This window comes from Ambystoma mexicanum, chromosome 7p, assembly GCF_040938575.1.
Source record: "Ambystoma mexicanum isolate Mex_15411 chromosome 7p, UKY_AmexF1_1, whole genome shotgun sequence".
Classification (NCBI taxonomy): Eukaryota; Metazoa; Chordata; class Amphibia; order Caudata; family Ambystomatidae; genus Ambystoma; species Ambystoma mexicanum.
The window spans coordinates 706,642,845-706,662,203 of NC_090939.1; the positions used below are offsets into that span (position 1 = coordinate 706,642,845).

At 46.3% G+C, this 19,359-nt stretch overlaps 1 protein-coding gene across 8 annotated transcripts in view; it reads right to left on the reverse strand.

The window, feature by feature from the left end:
• Positions 1–19,359, reverse strand: part of AP1S2 (adaptor related protein complex 1 subunit sigma 2) — a 380,836-nt gene that overhangs the window by 66,012 nt on the left and 295,465 nt on the right. For 4 of the 8 annotated variants that reach the window (XR_011283536.1, XM_069636795.1, XM_069636793.1 and 1 more), the window contains one exon: positions 4,348–10,046. The exons of the other annotated variants lie outside the window; for them this stretch is intronic. Coding sequence is in view for 1 of the 4 variants with exons in the window: in XM_069636793.1 (XP_069492894.1) it covers positions 10,011–10,046 (36 nt within the window). In the remaining 3 variants the exon portion in view is untranslated. Of the gene's footprint in view, positions 1–4,347; positions 10,047–19,359 lie in introns of those variants that run through there. 8 annotated transcript variants of the gene reach the window in all.

Below are 19,359 nucleotides of genomic sequence, written 5' to 3' on the forward strand. Positions count from 1 at the left end.
AGGCGAAGCAAGAGGGCCTCATGAGGGCGGCCAGAGTGAAAGAGGGAAAGTGGGAGCAGGGGTTTCAATGAGAAGGATCTCAGTGTTACTGGCATTAAGGCAGAGATGGTTAGAGGCACACCAATCCTGAATAGCAGAGAGAAAATCAGGAATGAGCATGAGAGAAGGCTGAGGGGAGCCTGAAAGAGAGCAGAGTGTCATCTGCATAACACTGAAAGTTAGAGGCAAAGGTAGCAATCAGGTGGGCCAAAGGGGCCAAGTAGACATTGAAGAGCCATGGTGAGCGGTTAGAGCCATGGGGAACACATGAGGAGAGAGAGGTAATGGAGAGAAAGGAAATGGAGAGAAAGGACCCAAGTTGGACCTGGGAGGGTGGGTCAACCACTCCAGGGCCTGATGCGTGATACCCAGGTTCTCAATTGATCAGGATGGCGTGGTCGACTGTGTCAAAAGGATGAGGACAGAAGGAAGCCTTGAATCCAAAATTAGTGAGCAGATCTTCACAGGTGTTTAGGAGAGACGTTTCTGTGCCTCTGGCTGCTCTGAAGCCAGACTGATGGTCATGGAGACAACCAACAGATTCAGTGTGGAGAGTAAGCTGGGAATGGCCAGCTTTTCCAGGAGTTTGCACAGGAAAGGAGTGATGGAGATCGGGGCGATAGTTTGCCGAAGAGGTAGGATCGGCAGATGGCTTTTTAAGGAGGGGGTGCACAAGGGAGTGCTGGAGGAGAGAGGGGAAAGTTCCAGTAGCAAAAGAATGATTGCAGAAATCGGCCAAAGCTGGAGCGAGGGTGTAAATGTGGTCCTTGATGGGAGCAAGGGAGCACCTATTTGGACACTTTCATAGATTAGACCCTTCTAGAAATATTGTCAGGTGAAAACGGAGAGAGAGAGTAGAAAGGAGGAGAGGGAAAGGCAGCCAGAGGGGGGCAGAGAGAGGTAGAGTGAGAGGAAGAGGACAAAGAGGACAGGATGTCCTGAGTTTTAGTGGTGAAGTGAGAAGTCAGTGCTGCACAGAGGGCCTGCGAGGGAATAGGAGAGGTGATGACCGCAGAAGGAATGGCCAGCTCCTTGCAGATTTTAAAGAGTTTGGCCGTGTTGTTAGAGAGCGGCAACTCGGAACCAGCTGGTTTATCCGCAAAAACACGTTTTTTCAACACCCTTTGACTCTGGCACAATGAGGCATGTCCAGAGAATCCCTTCACTGAATATGGAAGCATTGTTTTACCAATGCCGTTTTCGGAACGCAAGAGCATTGTTTACCCTTCATTACAGACCGCTCGGGGTCCGTACCGTTCTCGAACTTCACCAGAGTTATGGCAGCACACTTTCCACTTTGGTGCTAGCTTTGGGCATGCTTTGTATCTTGGGCACATTCTGCAGTAATGCGTGTAGGTCTTTCTGCTCATTTAGGCCGCACTCAAGTCACCAATTTATACATATAGCAATTCTTTGTACTTTAGAATGCACACGCTTGGCTTCCTTTTCAGACTCGGTCATGCCAACTACGGTTCATCGGGGATGAGACAGGCTGTCTTTGTATACATTTGTTGAAAATATCTTATGACTACATGAATTGCCTTCTTACTACGTTAATTAGCCTAATCTTGTCTGCAATTTTCTCTCCGTCTTTATTTAGTTGCTTTTGGTCATTTTACCCACTTGTTTTTCACCAGACAACTCTTTTTGGATTTACAGATATTTTTCATCTTACATATCCTCTTTTCCTCCACACCCTTTAACATGCTGTTCTCGTCCTGAGAAAGGCTAGACCCTGGGAAATTAATAGGCCCTGATAAGCTGAAACTCGAGTAGGCAACATCTGGATCGGACAATCTACCTTTTCTCTGAGTTTTCTCCAGGACAGGGGATAATAGCCTAACCCGGGCTTCAATCACCCCAGCTGCATGATAAATTACAGGCACATTATGAATTATTGTCTGTGCAGGGTCAACTCTGTTGAGTGGCCCCACTAGTAAAATTTCAGGACATTTTAACTATATAGTTTTTCTTTTTCATAACTTCCTTTGCCTTCTTAATTTCTCCTTCCCACACGGTGATGGGTACCTTTCAAGTGTCTTCTCCCCCTTTGTTTCCTTTTGGACATGTAGGATTTTTTTAGTGTTTGTGTTTCGGGATTGATTTTACAACTTCATTGTCTGAATATGCAAGCAATATTAATCCCAGTTATTGGATTTTTGTATTGAATTGCCTTATTTTCTGTTTTTGTTCATTGATTAAAAACATTTAATGTCTACGATTTTGTATACTTTTATTCAATAGAATTATATTTCTTTGTAACTTACCTTTACATTGAGTGTCAAGCTAGAAAGCCTGGACCCTTTCATGTTTGCATATTTGGATCCCACTGAACCAGGTCCTCCTCAATCGGGATTGTGGGTTTGTAACTCTTGTTTGTTGATTGCTTCAAGACACTTGAAACAGGCCATGAGTCTTAAAATGTATGGCACATCACTAATCCAAGACATAAGTTGCCTCTGAGCAACTACTGTACTTTTTGCAACAAACTGCTTGCAATAGGGTTAAATCGGATATCCTCAAACTTTGCACACCTCACTCCTCTATCTCAACGGTTCTTTCAAACTTAGGCCCACTCAAACTGCCTTCAAGTATGCCGTTCATCCTGGAATCAGTGTCATTAAAATTAATCTATGAAACCAGATTAATCAACTCGTAAAATTCAGCAACTAGCAATTTAAGAGCCTGCAATATCATCTTAAATCTCAGCTTCCTGCAGAGTGATCATTCTCTGAAGGCAAGGTTATGCCAACTCCCTTTACGTTGACCCTCCTCAGTCTCCTATTGCCAAACTTCAGACCACTCAAAATGAAGTGGTTACTCATTTATACCCTGAAACCCAACAATCAATCCTCAACTGCTCTGTTGCAACCTCACTAAGAACCCAGAATGAAACAATGATATCACGTTTTTAAATCGCACTTCGTGATGCAGTCTAATATGTGATATTAGCCAAACTAGTAGCACTCAATGTACTGACTTGGAAGGATGAACGGTACTTTCAGGATTCAAACTTGTGATTGCAGGTTGTACACACAACTAAAGGGGAGGCACTAAACTCAAGGGGCTCAGAGTTTTAAAATGGGCTCCAAATACAGGACCCTTTGCCTCAACCTGAAGTCAATTAGAAGAATGTTCAACTGTGTTCTCTGCATTATACCAGCCGGCACGTTTCCATTGTATTACCTTGGATGCCATCTTTTTTGTGCACCTTACATTTCTGCACTATGAAGCAACTAAGACTTTGAGTGGGTATTCATTGAACTTCCTTTAAATAAAAGACTGAAATGTATTGATGTTTATTTTGCATGTGTTTCATGTGCTTAATATTATTTCAAATTAAATGCACAATAAAAACTTTAAAAAAATACAAAAGGAGTGCCAGAGGTGCATTAAAAGGAAACCAAATGAGTACTCCCCGCCATTACACAAAAACGAGAAACCCCCCAAAAGGTAGGAGTCTACAGTACTAGTGCCTTGACATGTGTATGAGGTCCCATGTACCACAAAAAACAGGACACAAGCTGCTACATGTAAAGATAAAAGACAAATTGAAAAATAATTTGAACAAAGGATGGTACAAGTTAGAGTTTACTCCTATCTATTTAGTATTGTATTGCATTGCATTGCAGACCAAAACGTATTTATACATTACACAGGCTAGAAAAAGGTATTGTTCAACAAAATAACATGCTAACAATATGAAATAATAGGTGCACAGCCTAACCAAGACCCTACCACCCCAGAAAAAGTGTAGATTATCACAAAGTGGAAGTTGCAAGAAGCCATTTAATGTCTAATTGTAGACCATAAGTGCAGGGCTAGTTTGAGACAAACGGCTACACCAGGAGCTACTTGTGGCTCCCCAGGTCAATTGATGGCATACACACACCCATAGTGCATATTTAAAGCAACATGGGTCATATATAATGGCAAATAATCATAGTTTGTATCTCATTTAGAAGCTAGAGTTGCAAGCTGTGTAGTGGTTTCTCCTACCCCAGAGGTAGCTCCCAATTACTGGGTGATGTCCGAGAGGCGCTAATGGCAGATCCTGGCTCATCAAATCATTGTCTCAATGCCCGCAGGTTATGAACAATTTCAGTATTGCTTGATTTTCGTAGGCTATATTTAGGATGGCTTGGGTTTATTTGCACCTCAAATTGAAACGATTGAAAGCGAACACGTTGGTGATAACTGAAAAATGCTGTGTCTGCACCATTTCTATCGAAGCAAGAATGCAAGCGTGAGGTACGTTTACCTGGACATCGGATGCTTGTGGAAGAGTAAAGCCATTCACAGAGACACTGGGCATGCAATATTTTTATTACAGTACCAACGCGGCAGCAAAAATATTTCAGAGACAAAGCATTGTAAAGTAAGCAATTGCATACAGACAACTAGAGAAAACATTCAATAAACATAAGGACACACTGATTTTAGGCAACAGGTGCACAGTAATAGCAGACGAAAGCAGAATTCCACACACATTAATAAATATTTATAACAATGTTAATAGAGTCAGTAACAGTCCTAATTGCAATACTAAACGGGTTTGACCTTTGTTAAAATGTAGTGCACATTAAAATGTAATACAGTTTACAGCAATCTAAAAGTCTGCCTTCATAAGAATATGAGCAGTATTCGTGCAGATAAGGGTCTCACCACAAAAGCATGAGAGAATGGCAATATCCAAATGCAAAAGAATAGCCCGATATTTTTTGTGAATTCATACAAATGCTAAAATAAATAAAATGAAGGGTCTTCATTTTCATTCTTAACTGTGAAGCCACACTGTTAATATTAATTTATGACATTTCAATGTGTTAAGGCAGATCTTGTATTAGAAAGGACAAATAAAAAAGGAAAACTCTAATGATGCAAACGAGGCAATATTATTGGAGATGATGATTTGGAGCTACAAGCTTGAGCTCCACAGTAGACCCACGTGCCGTGGACGACACACGGATTAAGTGCACAGGGCTTCTTTTATATTGAAGATCTTTGTGAGGATTTTTATTGAACTGAGGAGGTCAGCCCAGGAAAACATGAATGGCAGCTCAGTTTGCCATCTGATCTGCAGGCTCCGCGGAATCCTTGCTTTATATTTTGGGATTTGGGGGGAGTGCATTTTGTCGGTTAAACAATCATTCCTGGGTTAAACTATACCAAATCAATATCCAGTAATGCTGGAGTACTGATCAATCACTCACCCCGAGTTAACACAAAAGGCTCGGAAATGTAGGTGTGTGGGCTCGCAAAGAAGACCATGGCTCAATTGAATCCATCTTTGGCACTAGCTGACTGGCACGAATTACTGTGGGTTTAAAACTATATTTTACATCCATGTACAGTGACCTAATGCGGCTTAGATATGTAAACATAGCATAGGTTGGCATCAAAGGTCTGCCAAACCACCTTTCAATGCCAACTTTCTTGAAAGGACCCATGAAATGGATATGCAGAGTTGAGGTCAGGAGCCCTGCTGTTTGTAATGGTATGCCACAGGGCTCTAGACAAATACAGTTCAAATGACAATTACTCGCACAATCACTTATTTTTTCTTGTTGGGAAATGATAATTCTGTCTTTTCACCTCTTAACCCTGCTATTGTTAAGCCATAAAGAAGAAACTAGGATACACTGAAGCATCCACATATGGCTAAATTGAACACGACCCAAAATGCACATACAAGGTCATAAAAGAAATGAACAGTTCCACTTATAGTGTTTTTTAAAAAAAGAAGCTTCATCTATCCACCATGGAAAAGAAAAACTACTCTCACATTGCAACTCTTGGAATAAGGACAAGATGAGATGAAGTTGAATGCAGTCTTCTGAGTTTCCACAACGAGACAACTTTACACTAGCTTGCGCACTTCCTGCAATGGCTCAAACTGGTACGACCCCGGACTACCATCACCATCAATTCCAATTAGGAAAGCTACCGAATGGAACTTGCAGTAGGATGCGAATGTGAGGGAGTAAAAAGACACCATGAGTTTGCATACAAATAGGTTTTATACAGTCATCAGTCACCTTCACACTATAAAAGTTAGGACGGATTTCACAGCATGAAAGAGGCTGCAATGGTGTCCAAAGAAGCTAATTTCGAGACCAACAGGAACACGTTGTGAAAAGCGGATGGTATGGAACTGGCCTGCAGCAAGTAATGCTTACAGCATGCATGTGAAGCAGCCCATGTGAAAGCCGAGAGGATCTATGGAAACCCGGAAATGCTGTCTAGGTTACAATGGAATAATAGCGGTACTCCTTGGGAAGGAGAAACAGCCTCTTGTGTGTTGGAATTCGAAACCCTCCTTTTCTTTTTCCAGACTAATCTGGATCTGATGCAACTTCCAGGAGGTTGATTTTCCCTCATATGAAGTCCCGCAGTCGTTTCACCATACATTATAACGTTTCCCACTGCAATGATTGGGAGCCAGTGGCCCAAGGGAAGGGGCTGCACAAGCTAGTTTAGGCTACTCAAAAGCTCAGAGATTACTTTACATCCAGACTGTAAAATACTACCAAAATCAGCTGGAGGAAGATCTCTAGGCTCATTCGAGAAACTAAAGTTGTAATGACAAAAGGATGGCTAAGAAAGGATTACGGTCTAAAAAAGTGTTTCGTTAAAAAGCTAAAATATAATATATAAATAAAAAGGACCACGTCTTTCGAAGCAACAGATACCAAGAAAGCAGACCGATTAAGAGCAGGGTTGATGGTTGTGCATGACTGGGATACAATTCAAACCCACTAAGGTGCAGTTCTTCATCGGAAGGAAAACGAGGCGTAAGCTCCCATCAAAATGCATTCTAGGAGATGGACAAACATCTATGGAAAACGGGGAAAATACTGTTTTGAAGGTATCAATTGGATGCTACGTTTGACTCAACTACCAGCAACAATCACAATCATTGGCAGGCCCAACCAAGGCAACCACATCTTTCTGTGGTTTATCAAAAACATCTAATAAGCTTGCATGCCCCTTTACATATCATATTGGAGGATGGCAATGAATCTAGAATGGCAGAATTTAGCTTTTTCTGCAACAAAGCTTTGATGTTGGGTGATAAGGATTTCCCCACTGCTCCTTGCACATACAATTAAGACCCAAGAAGCAGGTTTGGGTATGTAAGTGTTCTCTGAGGAACGCCCACTTGTTTTAAAGATTCAATACATCTGGTCAAACGCACACCATATAATCGAAAGCATCTTTCCATTGTAAGCCTTTTTGGTAAACTCAAAATAATTCTGGTCAAACAGTCCAATTAGAATTTGCAATTTACTATCAGCTTTCTAGTCCCAGTGACGTTGTTGGCAAGTTAAGAGAATATGGAAGAAGAGGTAAGGAAATGTAAGAAAGAAAATCAAAGAAAGAAAATCAATGAAATTGAATACGTATGCATGTGCATTAACACCACATGAAAATCTTTACAGCCACTCAACAAGGAACAAGCAGCATGTGTGGTATAAAACTAGCCACAGAAGAATGCCCTTTTGGATTTAATAGCTGCAAACAGCGCTCAGAGTAGTTGTACCAGTAAACCACAGCGAATATAGTTCACACTTCTTCGTAGATGATTACAATGGAAAGTATGAGAGAAGGGTGTTTCTGAATGCCTAGTTTTGAGGCTTCTAGGAAGGTTCAGAACTCCGACCCTAGCCTGGAATAGGCCTACTTTAATGATAGACCTGTTGAGCCAAGGCATTAGCTACAAGAACCAAAGAGCATGAATGAAAGTTATGCATCAGTTAATATATTACTGGATGAGTAGGCAATCAAATAAAGGACCCTTACAAATACATGATTCCCTCATCAGCCCAAAAACTAATTTTAGGTGCATGCTAAAGGAATGCACGTTTGGTGCCAATGAGTGCCGTACGGTGATGGCCCTTTGATAAAGACCCACAGATACACTACCTCATAGACGCCCTCTAGGGCAATCAAATCGGCTGCCCCTCAACCAGAACATAGTCAACAAGCAACGAAGAGTGTCCCAATCTAAACTGTTGTATGGCGACTTCTTGAACGGAGAAAGTGATCTATTTGGGATGTTTTGGGCCCATAGCCAAACAAGACAGAGGTGAGAGGATTGTTGGATTGATCTTAAGTTACTAACTTGTAAAGTCTGCCTTGTGAAAAGTTCACAGAACCTTAGAGTGGGATGTGCTTGGTATGCCAGGAAAAAAATCTTGCAACCCTGCCAAAGATTCACACAGAGGACAGAAAGTGATTTGTTTACACTAGCCAAAAAAAAAAAGATGATTTAGTCAACCCCCACTTCCTCAGCAAGTGCAGTGACACAGAACCCACAAGGCTCAGTGATTGTAACTAAGCACAATACTGACTGCAAAGAGAACAATGGTGGTTCATTACAAAACACTGAAGGTCATGGGCAGAAAGGTCTCTCAAAGTACCAGGACTGGGTTTGCACTTTCAAATTCTTAAAGCTGTATTCAACATTATCCTGTCCTTTCACTCTTGGATTTTCAAGAACATGGAATTTGAAGTTACTAGATCACATATTATATAAAGCAGCAGAGATAAAAAGCTGCTCTTCATAGCATTAAATCAGTTGCAAATTCAATAATTTCAGCTACGGCATGACAAAAGCTGTATTTTCCGACTAGGGGACTTTTTGTAAGGCAGGTCTTTTTAAATGTTGTTCCATCAGTCTCCTAAGTGAACAATTTGTAAGAGGAATGAGCCTAATATCTAGAGATTTAAATTTCTGCTATTTCCAGAGACTGTGCGCATTCTTGGAAGTGCTAAAATCACTACTTCTGATCAATTACCACTTTTTTATGTAATCACTGGGGACTGCTCATTTATAGGGTGAAACAGTGTTTAGTTTAAGGATTTGGATTGTAGCTTATTAGTAGAAGTGTTTGAGCAAATTGCCTTGATTTTGAAACCTTTCATAAAGGGCATGCATTCCATCATTCCCCCAAGAGCCTTATGGGTTGGGAAAAATGAAAGCATTAGGGTTGATGGTGTGGGCATTTTATAACACACAAAACTGAATTTGGTAAGACATTGGTGAAGCAGTCCTTAACTAATTTCCTTATGCACCAATACAATCGAAAACAGGGAAAGAGATATACATGTTAGGCGGGCACCAAATGTAATCTGCGAGAAACAAGGTGGTGATATGTGCAGCTGTAGGAATCCTTAAGCTTATACATCAATATTAAAGATCAGTCATCCTGCTGGACAAGATTGAAACATTAGGAGGATGTACCAGCTTTGAGTGGCACGCAGCCTGCTCTAAACATCAATGTTAATACTAGATTGAAAAAGTGCTCCATACTCACAATACACATGTTGTTATGAAAAATACATTCATGCGCACCCTTACATTTCAATCAGTTTTCCAGCAGAAACCATTTTTACAAAAAATAATGAAAGCAGTGGGTTGGCAATGCATGTATGCCTACTGCTGACAATTCACATACAGTACATTGAAGAGCTGCCTCTTTCCCACTCTTCTGGTTTTAAAATATGTTTTCACTTTGTACGTGTACTTTAGTTTGTAATTTGACCTAATTTATACATGCAGCCTGAATGAAGACTATTCACATCAAAACCCATGTTTAGGCTTTACAGTGCTACATTCAAATGCTTGCCATTCAGATCCCACTGTAGGCATGTCTGTATAACCAGACCTTTTTAGGTTAATTTACTATCTAACAATAAACACTTTATGGCACGTAGATAAAGGAAGACACTTTAGGCACAAATGCATAATATGCAACTTTTCAATAATAACACATTAACTCGTGAAGTTTATGAAACACAGAAAAAGACAACACTATGCACAAACAGTACAACAGTGAAGATAATGGTAGTGATGCATTCTATAACTCTGCAGAGGATTGCATTCAGCAACGCAAGGATAATGTTCTGCCATGAGTAAGTCGGCTCCATCTCCTCTGAAATTCTGCATGCATGATGGGTGGAGTCATTTAGTAAACAGGGACATTAAAGTATTCATGGCGTGGCTACAAAAGAAATGTACACATGCTTACACACAATGCACAAGATGCACATGCATATAAAGTTAACAAATAGGATAACTTGTTACATTGCAAGTACATGTGTAGAGGAACAGTACAACAACAGTGTGATAAGCGAAGAATGATGGGTTAAAATGTTCTCCAGAGGAAGAAGCAGGTCGAATGCAATAATGATGTGCTTACCATGCAAAGCAGGAAAGGCAGCTACTACTTGGAAAAACATGAGGTAAGGGTGGATGGTTCTGGAGTGTGCGTTTTACCGTAATTTTATAATTAAAAAATAGTAAATAACTTTTAGTACTTAAGAAACATTTCAGAGATCTCTATAGACCAGGTACAATGGGGATCGTTGCACCATTCTAAAACGTCTACTCAGGGCACATTTGTTTCGATTCCAAATTGTCTTAGTGGCCATCTCCACTGCAGTTCCCGACATTGCTGAATCCAATGCACTTCAAGCAAGGATAAAAGATAACAGCATGGAGTCCAATGCCTCCCCTACTGAATGTAACAGGATCGGAGAGTGGACCACTGCCAGAAATGTGTCTGACACGTAAAGATGTCAGTTCACCCCCAGAAAAATGTTGCAATCTGGGAGATAGGATTTTTAGGAGAAATAATCACAAATGTTGCAGCAACATTAAGAAAGAGATTTTAGGACCAAAACCAATAACACTAAATGATATGGATTGGAATTTGTTGAAGCTTTATTGGTTTCGGGAAACAACTCTGTATGCAGATTTATTATTTCGATTTCTTTCTCTTGCTATTCGGTCACGTGATCACATCATGTCGTTTGTACTTTTTTCTGAAATCAATACTTAAGACTCTCTAGCATATCCTTTTTCTCCCGGCTTACAACAATGCACTTTTAATAGGATTGATTTATTTATTATTAGCACGTTATGCATTTATTTCCTCATTGTTCACTTCTGGGACAAAAGTGCCTCATTTGAGTTGAGCCTGTGCAAGGCACCAGAGGGGTCCCGTGGTATAGATCATTATGATTGAGGGTTTTATCAGTAACCAGTGAAAAGTTACAGCCACGTGCAAGAAGGAAACTAGCCATCCTGATGATTGGCGTGGTGTAGACACCTGAGACAACAATAGACTTGACATTTCCAGAAAGTAAAGGACAGGTGAGGTAGGCCTTGTCACAGCGACTGGACAATTTATCTTTGTTCTCATAAGCTCTACTGTAGGTTTCATTTTTGATCACAGGGTCATAACCTATAAATATGGAGGTCTTGTAAGAAAATAACGCTGTCTTAGTATTTACTCCTACCCGGGAAGGATTGTGTGAGCTCTGTTTCTCCAACATACAGTAATATGCATAGTTTTCCACATCACCATATTTATTCAAGTTGTCAGACTATACATTAAGATGTATACAACTGAATTATAAAATGAACAGTGACTAGCACTTTAGATTACCTGCATTTTCAAATAATGTCTTTTCCATGTATCAATACTGATGAAACCTAGATGCTTTAATTACCAGTAATCATATCAGACTCTGCCAATAGTATGTACCATTTCACATTTTGCCTTAGCTAGATTTAAAATCCAGCAAGATACTTCTTTAATGAGCATGGAAAACTGAGTTAGCGATTTAAATGAAAATACATTTTTAAAAAAACAATATTCACAATTTGGTTCTCGTTTGCAACTCGACTTTGTTTGAAAACAGCCTGTAGTCCTCAATTGGCTTCAATAGTTCCCTACCGAATTCTCTGATAATATTGGTTCAACTAGTCCTTCACACTCATAACCGGTTCAGGCAAACATGCGAAAATCTGCACAGGTCACGCAGCTTATGCTAAGAAAAGCCCTGGTCTTGTTCTGAAAAGTGGCATCAGTGACCAAGGAACTCTTTTGGGCAACTGTTTCATGCACAATGGGTACAACATAAAACGGGGGTTAAGATGGTTTCCAGGACCTCACAAGCCCCATTTTCAGATTGGCCCGTCATGCAGATCGACTGAGTAGAGGTTACAAAATAAACATGGCTGGCATAGAAAGGAGAGCTCTGGGTTCGAGGAGATCCCCCTTTCATTAGCATAGCAAGAACAGAGTCGAGCAGGTGAGGGACAGGAAGCCAGATTACGAGCACAGATGAGCACATAGGGGCCAATGAGGAAAGCTTTCCCTGTCCAGACGGGTGCATGTCAGGCATGGGACAGAGAAGGGGCACGGGGGGGGGCTGAAAGATGCCCGACATTTAGGGGGAATTCAGGGCTGGTGCAAGCAGTGCTCAGCTTGCTCAAAACATATATAAAGCCAGGATTGTCACAAGATGTGGTGAGGCCTGGGGCAAAACATTTGGTGAGGCCCCCTTACAATTCTTTACACTGGGCCAACGGCAGAACCTCTGCAAACAGGAGACTCGAGAAATCTCTCCTTGAGTTTGTGTGCAGGATCCCAAATATGGTTTATTACTACAACTGCAAATCAACCACAGCAAAGTTAGATTTCTCTACTGAAGACAGGTTTATGCCAGACTAACTTTTGTATCATATGCATAAGGAACAAGTTACTTACCTGTAACTGTTGTTCTCCAGCATGGGTCTGGCATGGATTCACATGCTCATGAATATTCCCCGTCGTCAGGCTGGGAATCCTCGGTAAAGAAAAAATCAGTTTCAGTTTCGTTTCTGAACTGTCTTTCTCCTAATAACCAATCAGTGGTCTCTGGGTCATACTGCCCCCAGCCAATGACTGCCCTCTATCTAAGCCCCTACTCTGGCAGCCATCTTCAGATTTGGTACCACGTAAAGTGGCAGTAGGACCAAGAGAAGAGCCACAGAGGGGTAGGAGGGAGGGTTCGCATGTGAATCCATGCCAGACCCATGCTGGGCAACAACAGTTACAGGCAAGTAATTTTTTCCTTCTCCAGCATGGGGTCTGGCATGGATTCACATGCAAACCCTCCCTCCTACTCCTCTGTGGCTCTTCTCTTGGTCCTACTGCCACTTTACATGGTACCAAATCTGAAGATGGCTGCCAGAGGAGGGGTTTAGATAGAGGGCAGTCATTGGCTGGGGGCAGTATGACCCAGAGACCACTGATTGGTTATAAGGAGAAAGACAGTTCAGAAACGAAACTGAAACTGATTTTTTCTTTACCGAGGATTCCCAGCCTGACGACGGGGAATATTCATGAGCATGTGAATCCATGCCAGACCCATGCTGGGGAAAAACAGTTACAGGCAAGTAATGTTTTCCTTCTCCAGCATGGGGTCTGGCATGGATTCACATGCTCATGAATACAAGAATACATAGCAGTACACACATGCACAGCCACGGGAGGTGGCAAGGCTCAACATTAAGCATTTACATCATCTCAACATTAAGCATCTCTTACCCCCTCACCAGGCCCACCTTCAGGCGAACAGGTTGCGCAGCATTGCCTGGCCAACTCTGGACTCCTCCCTGGAATCCCGGTCGACACAGTAGAATCTCGTGAAGGTGTGCGTCGACCTCCCCGCAGCAGCCCTGCAGATGACCAGCAAGGGCACGCCAGACAGGAACGCCATGGTAGCAGCGATCGCTCTGGCTGAATGGGCTCGCGGACGGCCGGGCAACGGTCGGTTTGCCAACCGCTGACTGTGCATGATGCAGTCGCAGAGCTATCTGGAAATGGAAGCCTTCGAGAGGGCCTTCCCTTGGTTCACAGGTCCAAAGTTCACAAACAGCTGTGACGTCTTCCGAAAAAACTTCGTGCAGTCCACGTAGAACTTGAGCGCTCTAGCCACATCTAGCGAGTGCAAAGTCCTCTCGGCTGGCGACGAAGGCGACGGGAAGAAAACAGGTAACACCAAGGGCTCATTGAGATGGAAGTCCCACAGCACCTTGGGCATGAAGGAGGGGTGTGTCATCAGCGCCACCCTCGTCTCGTGGAATGTCAGGTAGGGTGGTTTGCAGGAGAGGGCTTGGATCTCTCCCACTCCTCGTGCAGAGGTGATGGCCACAAGAAACGCTGTCTTCCACGATAGGAACTTCAACGGTGCCGAATGCAGGGGCTCGAATGGCGGCCCCATGAGCCTGCTCAGCACCACGTTGAGTTCCCACGCCAGGGCCAGAGACTTCACCGGTGGGAGTGATCGGAACAGTCCCTTCATAAACTCCTTCACCAGGCGATGAGACCACAGAGATGATTGCCCTGGAGTTCTGGTGTAGCGTGAAATCGCCGCTTGATGGAGGCATGAGCTAGGCCCACCTTGGCCAGCGACAGTAGGTACGGCAGCACTTGAGGGGCCGTAATCCGCAGAGGGTTAATCTTCTGTGCACGGCACCAGACAGAGAACCTCTTCCATTTGTGTCTATAGCACTTGAGAGTTGAGGACGCCCTGGCCTTCACAAGCACCTCCTTGCAGTCTGCCGGGATATCGTACTTTCCAAACTCTAGTGCTGCAGGAGCCAGGCCTGCAAGTTCAGCGACCCCGGGTCGTGGTGGAGGATGGGGCCTCCTTCTCTGGCAAGGAGATCCGCGTCCGTTGGCAGTTTGATTGGGGGGGGGGGGAACGCTGACATGTCCAGAAGGTCCGGGAACCAGATCTGCCTCGGCCACGCCGGTGCGACGAGTATCATCCTGCACCAGGACCGTCCGAGTTGGTTGATGAATCGCAGCAGCAACGGCAACGGTGGGAACGCATACAGGAACAGGCCGTCTCAGGGGAATGAGAAGGCATCGCCCATGCTCCCCGGCTGGGGAAACCTGCTGGCGAACCTCCAGCACTTGGTGTTCGTCGCTGTCGCGAATAGGTCGATCTGGGGATTGCCCCATCGTTGGAAAAGTAGATCCACTTGATCCTGACACAGTTCCCACTCGTGGCACGAGCGCAGCTCCCTGCTGAGCGAGTCGGCGATGGTGTTCTTTATTCCTGCCAGATGGAAGGGTACCAGAAACATTCCTTGGGCGACGGCCCAGTGCCACAGATCCTGGACTTCCTTGGATAGGGCTGGGGATCTGGTGCCTCCCTGCTTCCGGATGTAAAACATCGCGGTGGTGTTGTCGGTGAAGATCCTTACCACCTTGCCCTTGATGGATGGGAGGAACGAGCTGAGGGCCCAGAACACGGTGCGGAGTTCCAGGACATTGATGTGTAGTGACCTCTCCTCCGGGAGGCAAAAGCCTCTTGCGTGGAGGTCTCTGGTGTGCGCTCCCCATCCAGGGAGGCGTCCGTCGTCACCATCTCCTGATGTGCCGGGGCCTGGACCATGCCCGCTGCCAGATGCGCGCGGGTACCCCACCACCGGATCGCTTGGCGGAAGGTCTCGTTGAGCGAGATCCTTTCTTCGAAGCTGCCCGCCGCCTGCATCCAACGGGCATCGAGGAACTCTTGCAATGGACGCATCCGCAACCTGCACAGGCGCACGAGGTAGATGCACGAGGACATCATGCCGAGCAGGGACTTGATGGACCTTACCCTGGCCAAGTCAATGGTCGACAGCCGTTGCACCTTGCCCAGGACGGCCTTCATCCTTTCCTCCGACGGAGAAGCCAATTGCGCCACTGTGTCGAGCCTGGCTCCCAGGAACAGGGCGACTTGCGATGGCACCAAGTGGGATTTCGCAAAGTTGATCGAGAATCCCAGATCTGTGAGCAGTTGGACGGTCTTCGCTGTGTGCACGACGGCGAGTTCTCTTGTCTTTGCTCGGATAAGCCAATCGTCCAGGTAGGGGTAGACGTGGATCCTCTGCAGGCGCAGCCGCACCGCCAATGGTGCTAGGCACTTGGTGAATACCCTGGGCGCCATCTTCAATCCAAAGGGAAGGGCCTTGAACTGATAGTGTCGCCCTTGGACTACGAATCTCAGGAACTTTTGGTGTCCTTTTAGAATGGGGATGAGGAAGTAGGCATCCTCCAAGTCCAGCGACGATAGGAAGTCGCCTTGCTCCAGTTGTCTCAGCACGTGCTGGAGGGTGACCATCCGGAACTTCTCGGACTTGATTTACTTGTTTAGGCGATGAAGGTCCAGGATGGGTTGCCAGCCGCCAGTCTTCTTTCTTATGAGGAAGTATCGTGAGTACACCCCAGAGCCGCTTTGGGACGAGCTCGACGGCTCCTTTCTTCAACATCGCCCTTACTTCCAAGCAGCAGTTGAGAGACGCGACTTTCCTTCCTGGCTACGGGCAGAATGCGGGGGCACTTGTTTAGAAACTCAAGAGTGTGTCCACGGGCCAAGGCATCCAGCACCCACCAGTCAGTGGAGATGGACTCCCACACGCTAACACTTCGCCAGCCGGCCTCCCACCCGGGTACTCAGGTGGGGGCTCGACGCTACAGCTGGTTCAGTCCTGCTTGGCGCGGCCTTGCTGCCTTGGCCTCCTTGACGACGAGATCCTCCTGACTTGCCGCGTCCTCTGTAGGCCTCCTGCGACGAGGAGCGGGCCGCTTGGCGGTACGCCGAGGAGCCGCCGCCGAATCCTTTGGAGGCACCTTGCTTGCCTCCAGAGTTCCGAAAGGGTGGCCGTCGTCGTTGCAGAACACCCAAGGCCCGAGCCATCTCCGTGTTGGCCTTGATGGCCTGCACTGACTCGTCCACTGTCTTGCCAAACAGATTGTTCCCGTCGAAAGGCATGTCCATATCTCTGGTCTGCACGTCTTGAAGGAAATTGGTTGCCTTGAGCCAACCACGCTGGCGAAGGCAAACGCTGTTGCCCATCTGGCGAAAGCCGGTGTCAGCAATGTCCGTGGCCACCGTTATGGCGTGGTCCGACGTCACCTCGCCTTCCTGAAGGATCTCCAGGGCTTCATCCCTCTTGTCATCCAGGAGGAAGTCCAGCAGGGGAGCGATCTTAAACCACAGCTCCCTGTCATAGCGGTCCACAAATCGCTAGGGCGCTGGCCGCTTTAATCGTCGTCGCAGACTAGATCACCCGCCGCCCCATGGTGTCCAGTTTCTTTCCCTCGCCGTCCAGCGGGGAGGTTGAAGCCGTCGCCCCCGCGGAGATGACCGAATCCGGGGTCAGCTGCGCCCTAAGGACCATGGGGGTGGAATCCGGGACCTGGTACTTCTTCTCGTACCAGTCTCTCTTGGCATGGACGGGTTCTTCAGGAGCGACAGCCCCTCGTGCCAGATGTCGTCAAGTAAAGGAATCGAGAGGACTGTCTTCCTCTTGGCCTCACGCTGTTGATAGAGGAAACCTTCCTTCTTCTGTTCCTCGGGGCAGAGCTGGAAGAGCTTGGATGCCCTGGCGATCATGGCGTGGAAGGAGACAATTTCGTTGGGCGGGGGGCCCGAGGAGGTGGTGATGGAAGGCCCATCCCGTCGTCACCACCATCGTCATCCGTCCCCGTCGTGGCCGTCTCCGTTCCCATGTCATCCCTTGGATCAGAAGAAGGAGAAGAAGGCTGCGAAGGCTGGAAGGGCGGGGGGGATGAATTCTCCTCCGCTTGCCTGGAGGGCTTCCCGACGGTCCAGGCTCTGCTGGATCGTCCGTTGGGGGTAAGGGCAATCTTGTCCTTATCTCGGTACACAAGGCCAGGATTGCCATCAAGATTGCTGCTGAGTTGTCTTGTGGCCCAGGTACCGGCGGCGACGGGCGCAACGGTTGGGGAGTGGAATCCTCCGCCTCCACGGGCTCCTTGTCGGCACCACTGTCGCTTCTTCGTCCGCCTCGTCGTGATCCCTCCCGTGGGACCGGACCACCTCGAACTTCTTGTTCAGGATCTTTGCGACTCCAGCCAGCTCCTCTTCAGAGGCTGCATCTGTGTCCGTGATGGCCACTGGGCTCCCCCCTCTTTTTCCACCTAGGGTTTCACAGGGGTCTTATCGATGGGCTGAAAAGAGGCTTCCGTCCGCGGTGGCAGGGAAACTCTAGGCCCCGAGGTCGCCTCCACTGGGCTAGCCACCACAGGCTTTGCCAGGCCCGCCACGACTTCCTCGATAGAGGCCTTAGCCAGGTGAATCCAGGCCTTCACGACTTTGGGCGTGCCTGAGGCCTTCACCTTGGGGGGAGGGTCACTGTCTCGCTCCCCCTCGGCTGTCTCCGTCGGGATCAACCGGGGCTTCTCCCGAAGCTTACCCGGGATCTTCGATTTCCTCTTCCCAGAGCCTTGGCTCGTGGTTGATGGCGTTGGTGAAAGTGCGCCCTGCCTGAAAACCGAGGAGCCTGACCAATCGGCGCTCCCAGTGCCCGGGGACTTGCGGTGCTTTGCCTTTTGTTGGGCCCCCGTTGCCAGATCGCCCTCAAAGGTCTTAGAAGACCGCTCAGACTTCTTCTCACTTACTGCTGGGCTCTTCCCTTCCAGCCAGTTGGTGAGACGGATACGCCGATCCTACATAGTTCGCTCCGACATGTTCTTGCAAAACGCACAGTCCTTCTCCACATGCGTTTTGTCTTCCTGAAGGCAGTAGAGGCATCTGCAATGTTAATCCTCCTTGAAGACATTCTGCAATCCGCATCCAGGGCAGCTCCTGAACAGCTTGGATTTGGGCGTCGTGTTTCCTTTGTCCTGGGCCATGTCCACGCAGGGTAGGCCTCAAAGATCTTCCGGAATCCTCCAAGAAGTGAAACTCAACGAGAACTTTGAGGGGCGTAGAAAATTCTGAAATGGGTCCCCGTTGATCGGAAGTAGAAACGGTGGAGCTTGAGGCTCGATTGACCGAAAAAATGAGATTAAACTCTGAAAAATCGCAAAACACAGTAAAAGCTTGAGAGTTATATCATGAGGACTCCCAACACTTGAACGTGCAGTAAAAATCTGAAGAAGGCTGCCAGAGGAGGGGCGTAGGTAGAGGGCAGTCATTGGCTGGGGGCAGTATGACCCAGAGACCAGTGATTGGTTATTAGGAGAAAGACAGTTCAGAAACTAAACTGAAACAGATTTTTTCTTTACCGACGATTCCCAGCCTGACGACTGGGAATATTCATGAGCATGTGAATCCATGCCAGACCCCATGCTGGAGAAATATATATAGGATGGCATGAGTTCTCTGCTATGCCACCTCCAACTCTCTGCGGGTCAGTCACTTTTCCAAGCAAAGAGTTGGGGGCAGATCTCTTTCTTCGGCTGGGGCCTCCCTCTGGAACAGCCTTCCTGCCCCTCTGAAACTTGAGCAGAAACATCTCCAGTTCCGGAAGCAACGCAAGACCTTTCTCTTTGCTTCTGTCTTCTCTCTTCCCCTCCCTTGCTTTTCACCTGCCTGATACATGCAATGGCCACCCGGTCACCCTCTGAATTCGGCCCAGGTCCCCGTCTGTCCAGTTGCAATCCCGCACTGCCTCTTGGCTCCCCTGCACTTGTGGTCTAGATCTGTAACCCTACAGTCACCTCTCTTGTATTTTTTCTC